At 41.9% G+C, this 10,162-nt stretch overlaps 1 protein-coding gene and 3 non-coding genes across 7 annotated transcripts; all 4 read right to left on the bottom strand.

Annotated features, from left to right (window-relative positions):
- Window positions 1-3: 3 nt before the first annotated feature.
- On the bottom strand, window positions 4-76 carry trnak-cuu (transfer RNA lysine (anticodon CUU)). Its single transcript has one exon. It is a non-coding gene; the product is annotated as a tRNA-Lys (tRNA).
- Window positions 7-8,736, bottom strand: tmem19 (transmembrane protein 19). 4 transcript variants are annotated; one of them, XR_011479290.1, is made up of 5 exons: window positions 6,297-8,736; window positions 4,608-4,683; window positions 4,285-4,485; window positions 148-2,046; window positions 7-110 (listed from the first exon to the last, which is right to left on the bottom strand). XR_011479290.1 is itself a non-coding variant. In XM_070442371.1 (4 exons), exons 1-4 carry the CDS (start codon window positions 6,457-6,459, stop codon window positions 2,001-2,003), a joined length of 486 nt encoding a protein of 161 aa, XP_070298472.1. In that variant the 5' UTR covers window positions 6,460-6,844; the 3' UTR covers window positions 1,067-2,000. The 4 variants fall into 4 exon arrangements, 2 of the variants coding, with proteins under 2 accessions (XP_070298472.1, XP_070298473.1); XR_011479289.1 differs by having other exon boundaries at window positions 7-168; window positions 1,545-2,046; window positions 6,297-6,871; XM_070442371.1 differs by lacking the exon at window positions 7-110 and having other exon boundaries at window positions 1,067-2,046; window positions 6,297-6,844.
- On the bottom strand, window positions 451-523 carry trnak-cuu (transfer RNA lysine (anticodon CUU)). Its single transcript has one exon. It is a non-coding gene; the product is annotated as a tRNA-Lys (tRNA).
- Window positions 1,420-1,492, bottom strand: trnak-cuu (transfer RNA lysine (anticodon CUU)). The gene has a single exon. It is a non-coding gene; the product is annotated as a tRNA-Lys (tRNA).
- Window positions 8,737-10,162: the final 1,426 nt, after the last annotated feature.

Raw genomic sequence — 10,162 nt, 5'->3', positions numbered from 1 at the left:
CAGCGCCCAACGTGGGGCTCGAACCCACGACCCTGAGATTAAGAGTCTCATGCTCTACCGACTGAGCTAGCCGGGCTTGCATCACTATATGACACCACCCACATACAGACCTCACAGGGTCTGAACCAACCCTGCCCACTGACTGACCTCACAGGGCGTGAACCAACCCTGCCTCTTGGATTTCACCAGTCCTCTATTTCATCACCCTAGTACTTATCCCTCGGGTGATGAAGCTACACAGTCAACAAATACTGGTCATTTATGTTGCATGTGTATTAACCACTATACATCTATGGCTGGTTTCCCAGATACCCATTAAGTCCTAGTCTAAAAAACATGTCCATTTGATATTGTTCATAGGTAGTGCTTTTCAGTCGAGGACTATAATCTGTATCCAGGAAACTGGCCCCAAGCCTCTGAGGATCAATGGTATCCCAATCAAAAGGTCAGCGCCCAACGTGGGGCTCGAACCCACGACCCTGAGATTAAGAGTCTCATGCTCTACCGACTGAGCTAGCCGGGCTTGGAGACACAATCCACAACATCCCAAAATAACACAACTGTCAGACCAGGTTGGTAAATAACACACCAGACCAACATGTAATAACTGTCAGACCAGGTTGGTAAATAACACACCAGACCAACATGTAATAACTGTCAGACCAGGTCGGTAAATAACACACCAGCCCAACATGTAATAACTCTCAGAGCAGGTTGGTAAATGACTAGTCTAAAGACAGTAACAACTCTCAAACATAATTACCTTCTTTCTACATACAGTCTGCAACTCAAATGGCACCCTATTCCCTATATAGTGTACTACTTTTGACCAGGGTATTTGTGCCATTTGGACTTAGACATAGTGTGGGGCTGAAAGCCATGGTCTAAAAGGTCTCATGATCCCCCCTGTAGAGAGACAGAGCCTGCCAGACGTAGCATGAATATGCATAAATCCTTTAACTTCCTGTTAACAAGCCTCATGGTAGCATGACATGACCTCTGATCCTGTCCTATACCCTGAACTTTCACTTGTGATACGACAACGCACCATTACAGAGCACAATAACACCATTAAAAACATTAGTTTAGTTATTACTCGTTACTTATATACAAGTGCCTTCAAAAAGATTTCAGACCCCTCAGTTTTTTCCACATTTTGTTACGTTACAGCGTTATTCTAAAATGGATTAAATAAAAAATCCTCAGCAATCTACACATAATACCCCATAATGACAAAGTGAAAACAGGTATGTAGAAATTGTTCCAAATGTATTAAAAATAAACCCTTGACAGAGTAGGTGAGTCAACTTTTGACTGGTACTGTGTATCATAATATATATGTATGTATGTATATACACAAATAAAATTTGATTTGCTCACACATTTATCAGAAGAAAGGATTTCAAATCAAAAGGTCAGCGCCCAACGTGGGGCTCGAACCCACGACCCTGAGATTAAGAGTCTCATGCTCTACCGACTGAGCTAGCCGGGCTTGCATCACTATATAACACCACCCACATACAGACCTCACAGGCGTGACCAACCTGCCCACTGACAGACCTCACCAGGTTGAACTGAACTCTCTCTCTATATATCAGTACCAGTCAAAAGTTGACACCTACTCATTCCAAGGTTTTTCTTCATTTTTTACTACTTTACATTTTTTACCTACTCTACATTGTAAAACAATAGTGAAGACAAATTCTGAAATAACACATATGGAATCATGTAGTATATTTTATATTCTTCAAAGCAGCCACCATTTGCTTTGAAAGCTTTGCACACTCTTGGCATTCTCTCAACCAGCTTCATGAGGAATGATTTTCCAACAGTCTTGAAGGAGTTCCCACATATGCTGAGCACTTGTTGGCTGCTATTCCACTCTTTTTCCTTTTCCACTCTGCGGTCCAACTCATCCCAAACCATCTCATTTGGGTTGAGGTCAGATGATTGTGGAGGCAAGGTCATCTGATGCAGCACTCCATCACTCTCCTTCTTGGTCAAAAAGCCCTTACACAGCCTGGAAGTGTGTTTTGGCTCATTATCCTGTTGAAAAACAAAATGTTAGTCCCACTAAGCGCAAACCAGATGGGATGGCGTATCGCTGCAGAATGCTGTGGTAGCCATGCTGGTTATGTGTGCCTTGAATTCCAAATAAATAGCAAAGCACCCCCACACCACCTCCTCCATGCTTCACGGTGGGAACCACAGATACAAAGATCATCTGTTCACCTACTCTGCGTCTCACAAAGACACGGCGGTTGGAACCAAACATCTTAAATTTGGACTCTTTAGACCAAAGAACAGATTTCGACCGGTCTAATGTCCATTGATCGTATTTCTTGGCCCAAGCAAGTCTCTTCTTCTTATTGGTGTCCTTTAGTAGTGGTTTCTTTGCAGCAATTCAACCATGAAGGCCTGATTCACACAGTCTCCTCTGAACAGTTGATGTTGAGATGTGTCTGTTATTTGAACTCTGTGAAGCATTTATTTGGGCTGCAATCTGAGGCTGGTAACTCTAATGAACTTATCCTCTGCAGCAGAGGTAACTCTGGATCTTCCTTTCCTGTGGCGGTCCTCATGAGACCCAGTTTCATCATAACGCTTGATGGTTTTTGCGACTGCACTTGAAGAAACTTTCCAACTCTTGACATTTTCAAGAATTGACTGACCTTCATGTCTTAAAGTAATGATGGACTGTTGTTTCTCTTCGCTTATTTGAGCTGTTCCTGCCATAATATGGACTTGGTCTTATATCAAATAGGACTATCTTCTGTATACTAGGGCTATCTTCCTTTTCACAACACAACTGATTGGCTCAAACGCATTAAGAAGGAAAGAAATTCCACAAATTAACAAGGGACACCTGGTAATTGAAATGCATTCCAGGTGACTACCTCATGGAGCTGGTTGAGAGAATGCCAAGAATGTGCAAAGCTGTCATCAAAGCAAAGTGTGGCTACTTTGAAGAATCTAAAATATAAAATATATTTTCATTTGTTTAACACCACATGATTCCTTGTGTGTTATTTCATAGTTTGTCTTCACTTATTCTAAATTGTAGAAAACAGTAAAAATAAAGAAAACCCTGGAATGAGTAGGTGTCCACATTTTTGACTGGCATTCATACATACATACATACACTACCTTTCAAAAGTTTGGGGTCACTTAGAAAGGTCCTTGTTTTTGAAAGAAAAGCAAAAAAAAATTGTCCATTAAAATAACATAAAATTGATCAGAAATACAGTGTAGACATCGTTAATGTTGTAAATGACTATTGTTGCTGGAAACGGCTGATTTTTAATGGAATATCTACATAGGCGTATCTCAGACTGGCCAAAGAAATAAAAGAATAAGATTGTGTTATTTTGCCCATCTTAATCTTTTATTTCTTTGGCCAGTCTGAGATATGGCTTTTTCTTTGCAACTCTGCCTAGAAGGCCAGCATCCCGGGGTTGCCTCTTCACTGTTGACGTTGAGACTGGTGTTTTGCAGGTACTATTTAATGAAGCTGCCAGTTGAGGACTTGTGAGGCGTCRGTTTCTCAAACTAGACACACTAATGTACTTGTCCTCTTGCTCAGTTGTGCACCGGGGCCTCCCACTCCTCTTTCTATTCTGGTTAGAGCCAGTTTGCGCTGCTCTGTGAAGGGAGGAGTACACAGCGTTGTACGAGATCTTCCGTTTGTTGGCAATTTCTCGCATGCAATAGCCTTAATTTCTCAGAACAAGAATAGAATGAAGAGTTTCAGAAGAAAGGTCTTTGTTTCTGGCCATTTTGAGTCCTTAATACTCCACAAAATGCTGATGCTCCAGATACTACACTAGTCTAAAGAAGGCCAGTTGTATTGCTTCTTTAAAATCAGCACACAGTTTTCAGCTGTGCTAACATAATTGCAAAATAGTTTTCTAATGATCAATTAGCCTTTTAAAATTATAAACTTGGATTCACTAACACAACGTGCCATTGGAACACAGGAGTGATGGTTGCTGATAATGGGCCTATGTACGCCTATGTAGATATTCATTATGATTATTATTATATATATATTTTTAAATCAGCCGTTTCCAGCTACAATAGTAATTTACAACATTAACAATGTCTACACTGTATTTCTGATCAATTTGATGTTATTTTAAATGGACCATTTCTTTTTTCTTTTTTTTTTAACAAGGACATTTCTAAGTGACCCCAAACTTTTGAATGGTAGTGTACACACACACACTCTATGCCCTTTACGTAGGTGATGACCCTGGGTTTGGTCTGACTGAGGAAGGGCCTCACCTCTGATGCCCAGGTGAGTGTGTACCTGTAGGGACCTCTCTCCAGGAGGTGATGAGGCGGGGTTTGGTCTGACTGAGGACGGGCCCCACCTCTATGCCCAGGTGTCCCCCGTAGAGCAAGCCAAGGCCCCAGCAGAGACAGACACATCCAGGAGGCTGAGTACTGCTTCCCAAAGTCCACCGGCATCTCCCCTGGACCCACCTGATTAGAACCAGGACCACACAATGGAAATAACCTCAGATGAGTGATAGATGTAAGGTTGGCTCACTTGGCTGAGGCAGCTGTTATATGTATTCAAATATATAATGAATTGATTGATTGACCCTGATCTATTATAGCAGGGCCAGCTCTGTGGGGACACACCGTTACAGAACACCTGTATCCAGTTCCTCTGACCACCTGGAGGGCAAAGGGGACACACGTTAAAATGATAGTTCACCTCCAAAATGTTTCACTTCCTTTTGACTTCCCTGGGGTGGGTTTCTTGTTAAATAAGCTACACTTCAAAAAAGGTGAACTATCCCTTTAAGATCAAATGACTTACGCGGGTGTTTGTATGTTTAAAAAACACATATCACTGACTGAGGCAGACTAAGCCATCCAGTAGCAGGCTGTTGCTTACTGGAGTGTGGCCTGACTGGGTGTGGACTGAATGTCTCTAGAGAGTCATTTAGTCTAGCTGCTGGCCTAGCTGCTAGCCTAGCTACTGGCTAGCTGCTGGCCTAGCTGCTGGCCTAGCTGCTGGCCTAGCTGCTGGCCTAGCTGCTGGCCTAGCTGCTGGTCTAGCTACTGGTCTAGCTGCTGTCTAGCTGCTGGTCTAGCTGCTCGCCTAGCTGCTGGCCTAGCTGCTGGTCTAGCTGCTGTAACTCGTTACCTTCTTTATAGTCAGAGTCTAGCTGCTGGTCTAGCTACTGTCTAGCTACTGGCCTAGCTGCTAGTCTAGCTACTGCCTAGCTGCTGGTCTAGCTGCTGGTCTAGCTGCTGGTCTAGCTGCTGGTCTAGCTACTGGCCTAGCTGCTGGCCTAGCTGCTGTAACTCGTTACTTCTTTATAGTCAGAGTCTAGCTGCTGTCTAGTACTGGTCTAGCTGCTGGTCTATCTACTGGTCTAGCTGCTGGTCTAGCTGCTGGTCTAGCTGCTGGTCTAGCAGCTGGTCTAGCTGCTGGTCTAGCTGCTGTCTAGCTGCTGTAACTCGTTATTCTTTATAGTCAGAGTCTAGCTGCTGGCCTAGCTGCTGGTCTAGCTGCTGGTCTAGCTGCTGGTCTAGCTGCTGGTCTAGCTACTGGTCTAGCTACTGGCCTAGCTGCTGGCCTAGCTGCTGGTCTAGCTGCTGTAACTCGTTACCTCTTTATAGTCAGAGTCTAGCTGCTGGCCTAGCTGTGTCTAGCTGCTGTAACTCGTTACCTTCTTTATAGTCAGAGTCTAGCTGCTGGCCTAGCTGCTGGTCTAGCTGCTGGTCTAGCTGCTGGCTAGCTGCTGGCCTAGCTGCTGGCCTACGCTGCTGGCCTAGCTGCTGGTCTAGCTGCTGGCCTAGCTGCTGGTCTAGCTGCTGTAACTCGTTACCTTCTTTATAGTCAGAGTCTAGCTGCTGGCCTAGCTGCTGGTCTAGCTGCTGGTCTAGCTGCTGGTCTAGCTGCTGGTCTAGCTACTGGTCCTAGCTGCTGGCCTAGCTGCTGGCCTAGCTGCTGGTCTAGCTGCTGGCCTAGCTGCTGGTCTAGCTGCTGGTCTAGCTGCTGGCCTAGCTGCAGGCCTAGCTGCAGGCCTAGCTGCTGTAACTCGTTACCTTCTTTATAGTCAGAGTCTAGCTGCTGGTCTAGCTACTGGTCTAGCTACTGGTCTAGCTGCTGTTCTAGCTACTGGTCTAGCTGCTGGTCTAGCTGCTAGTCTAGCTACTGGTCTAGCTGCTAGTCTAGCTACTGGTCTAGCTGCTATGACTGGTCTAGCTGCTGTAACTCGTTACCTTGTTTATAGTCAGAGTCTAGCTGCTGGTCCCTAGCTGCTGTAACTCGTTACCTTCTTTATAGTCAGAGTCTAGCTTCTTCTTGACCTCTTCTTTCCAGCGTGTCAGCTTGGAGGAGGTGATGAAGAAAGCCAGCAGGGCGGAGAAGAAACTCATGTTGGCCATGGTGAGGATGAAGCCGACCAGCAGGGCTGTAGGGACAGGGAACAAGAGCATGAAAACAATGCAACTCTAACACACGTGCCTGATCCCAGATCTGTTTGTACTTGTTTATAGCCAACTCTTTTGGCCGTTGTTACGACCACGTGTTTGTTTGACATAACAACAGCCACAGGAGCTGGCTCTAACAGATCTGGGACCAGGTTACAAACTAGGTCTAACTACCTTATCAGAACAGTACATCTACTCTCTCCGTATGATGTTTGAGAAAATCCTGATGAAAGTGGCCATTTTATGCCCTTTTTAGACCTACTGTATATATGCCTCCTGTAAGACCTTATGATCTGTACACGATACAGACATCTTGTTGTCAATATACTCCTTATAGTGTGCCATATGGAGTATGTCTTGATTATGAAATACATTATTTATTTTTTACATTCAGTTATTCAACATTAAATATTCATATGAATATCTGAAAAGAAACTTTATACTCTACAAATACATCACATTACCAGAGTGAGCTCTCTGATAATTTAAGTTATGGTACATTTTATGAACACCACTAACACAGTGAATGGGAAAATGGATTCAAAAAGAACTCCCTCTGCTGGTGATTTGCTGAATGTGCAATCATGTGATTGGTTAATGACCTATAAATGTACATTTCTATGTATAAAATGGGTTATATCTTAAAGTACCAGAGAATCCAATCTGAAATTTGACATCTTTGAAGAGTATATTGTTGAATTAATATTCATATTTTTGTTATGTTGGGTAAAGTAAATGTGGTAACATTTATTTCTGAATCTAGATGTACTCCATATTTGAGAGGACACTATAATGAGTATATTGACTCCAAGATGTTGTCTGTATCATGTACGGTTCAAGGGTCATAGGGTCTTACAGGAGGCATGTATAGGTTTAAAAAGAGCCTAAAATTAACAATTCCCTCAAAAATAGTTTGTGATAAAAATGTCAAAAGAACCTTCCTCACAGATTCTATGTGAGAATTGCCAGAACAATCTGCTATACCAAAAAATATTTCTGGGCTATTCTGCTGTGGAATGTACCAATTAGTACATGAATAGACTGCTTTAGTCAGTTGAATAATGTGACTCAGCCCAGACCCTGATTAAAACAATGGTGACTAATTAATTCCTCTCAGATCCAGATCACTACGTCACGAGGACTGCTGATGGCCTGGCTAATGTGTGACTGGCGTCAGGAGCAACCACTCTCCTCACACGCGTACGCCTGGGGCTGCTGGAAGTGTGGAATGTATCTTAGCATGAATAATAGCATTAAACACCCAACAGAGACTCCTAAGGTTAAAGTGATACTTGGGATTTTGGCAATGAGGCCCTTTATCTACTTTCCCAGAGTCCGATGAACTCTCGGATAACATTTGTATGTCTCCGTGTCCAGTATAAAAGGAAGTTAGATGTAAATAGCACATTGCCTGGGAGTATACGGGTGATGCTAGTTAGCGTTGGCTCACGAAACTACATGTAACCTCCTTCATACTGGACACGGAGATATTCAGAAAGTTCGGACACCTTCTCATTCCAGGGTGGCTACTTTGAAGAATCTAAAATATTATTTAGATTTGTTTAACACTGTTTTGGTTACTACATGATTCCATATGTGTTATTTTATAGTTTTGATGTCTTCACTATTATTCTACAATGTAGAAAATAGTAAAAATAAAGAAAAACCCTGGAATGAGAAGGTGTCCAATCTTTTGACTAGTACTGTATACTTAATAGTATTATATAGTGCATTCGGAAAGTATTCAGACCCCTTGACTTCTTCCACATGATCCTAAAATGGATTTAAACATTTTAAATCTACACACATTACCCCATAATCACAAAGCGAAAACAGGTTTGGAATTTTTGCAAATGTATTATTCATTTTTAAGTAATACCTTATTTACATATTCAGACCACAGTAAAAAGTACATGACAGTCCTCTCAGAGTTTGCCAAAAGGCACCTAAAGATTTTCAGACCATAAAAAACAAGATTCTCTGGTCTGATGAAACCAAGCTGTAATCGCTGGCAAAGCTTTAACAAAGTACTCAGTAAAGGGTCTGAATAACTATGTAAACGTGATATGTTTTTTACATTTTTATCAAATGTGCAAAAATGTCTAAAAACCTGTTTTTGGTTTGTCATTATGGGGTATTGTGATGTCATGGTGATGTATTGTGTTTGTAGATTGAGGAAAAAAACAATTTAATCAATTTTAGAATAAGGCTGTAAAGTAACAAAATGTGGAAAATCAAGGGGTCTGAATACTTTCTGAATGCACTGTAGATACTGAATAGTATTATACAGTAGATATATAGATACTGAATATTATAATACAGTACATATATAGATACTGAATAGTATAGATACTGACATTTTATAACAGTTAATATATAGATACTGGAATATATATACCGGTACGATATATAGATACTGAATAGTATTATAGCAGTAGATATATAGATTACTGAATATTATAATTACAGTACATATATAGTACTGAACTAAGTATTATACAGTGGATATAGATATACATAAACATGAGAGGTAGCAGTGATGTATATATGGGATATTTAATACAAATACTCTCACATCATATAAAAAAGTATTAATTAATTGACCTCATCAAGAGTAGTGGTAGGTAGTAGTAGTGGTGGTTAGTAGTAGTAGTAGATCATGTGGTCTTACCTCTCCAAAGGGAGAAGGGGTAGCTCCTATCAGCTGTTATAGTACTAGTAGAATATAATGTGGTCATACCTCTCCAAGGGAGAAGGGGGTAGCTCCTATCAGCTGTTGTTATAGTACTAGTAGATATAATGTGCGTATACCTCTCCAAGGGAGAAGGGGTAGCTCCTATCAGCTGTTGTTATAGTACTTAGTGAATATAATGTGGTCATACCTCTCCAAGGGAGAAGGGGGTAGCTCCTATCCAGCTGTTGTAGTACTAGTGGTGGTGGTAGTGTAGTAGGTAGTCAGTAGTATATAACACAGTTGAGTCGGAAGTTTACAGAGCACGTTAGCCAAATACATTTAAACTCAGTTTTTCACCATTCCTGACATTTAATCCTGACAATATTTGGAAGTATGCTTGGGGTCATTTCCCATTTGGGAAGACCATTTGCGACCAAGCTTTAACTTCCTGACTGGTGTCTTTGGGATGTTGCTTCAATATAACCACATAATTTTCCTACCTCATGATGCCATCTATTTGTGAAGTGCACCAGTCCCTCTTGGCAGCAAAGCACCCGCAAAACATGATGCCTGCACCCCTGTCTTCACAGCTGGGATGGTGTTCTTCGGCTTTGCAAGCCTCCCCCATTTTCCCTCATAAATAACGATGGTCATTACTGGCCAAACAGTTTGTATTTTTGTTTCATCAAGACCAAAGAGGACATTTCTCCAAAGAGTACGATTTTTGTCACCAGGCTGGGCAGATTGCAAACCGGGTAGTCAGGGCTTTTTTTTATGGCTGGTTTTGAGGGCATGTGGTTACCTCCTTGATGAGGGGCCTTTCAGGTTATGTCAATATAAGATCGCTTTTACTGTGAATATAGATACTTTTGTACCTGTTTTCGTCAGCATCTTCACAAGGTTTTGCTGTTTGTTCTTGGATTGATTTTGTACGTTTCGCACCAAAGTACGTTCATCTCTAGGAGACAGAACGCGTCTCCTTCCTGAGCGGTATGAACTGTGCGTGGTTCCATGGTGTTTATACTTGCGTACTCT

This window comes from Salvelinus sp. IW2-2015, unplaced genomic scaffold, assembly GCF_002910315.2.
Source record: "Salvelinus sp. IW2-2015 unplaced genomic scaffold, ASM291031v2 Un_scaffold8470, whole genome shotgun sequence".
Classification (NCBI taxonomy): domain Eukaryota; kingdom Metazoa; phylum Chordata; class Actinopteri; order Salmoniformes; family Salmonidae; genus Salvelinus; species Salvelinus sp. IW2-2015.
Note: the sequence above shows the minus strand (reverse complement) of the source record. Positions and strands in the feature narration are given on the sequence as shown.

Bases quoted from the DNA above. Each gene is read 5' to 3' on its own strand.
- tmem19 (XM_070442371.1), bottom strand. From the start codon at position 6,459: ATGCTCTTGTTCCCTGTCCCTACAGCCCTGCTGGTCGGCTTCATCCTC. The intron at 4,684-6,296 runs GTAACGAGTTAC...TTTGCCCTCCAG, and splicing joins AGACTCTGACTATAAAGAAG to GTGGTCAGAGGAACTGGATA. The intron at 2,047-4,284 runs GTGAGGCCCTTC...GTTTTTCAACAG, and splicing joins CACTCACCTGGGCATCAGAG to GATAATGAGCCAAAACACAC.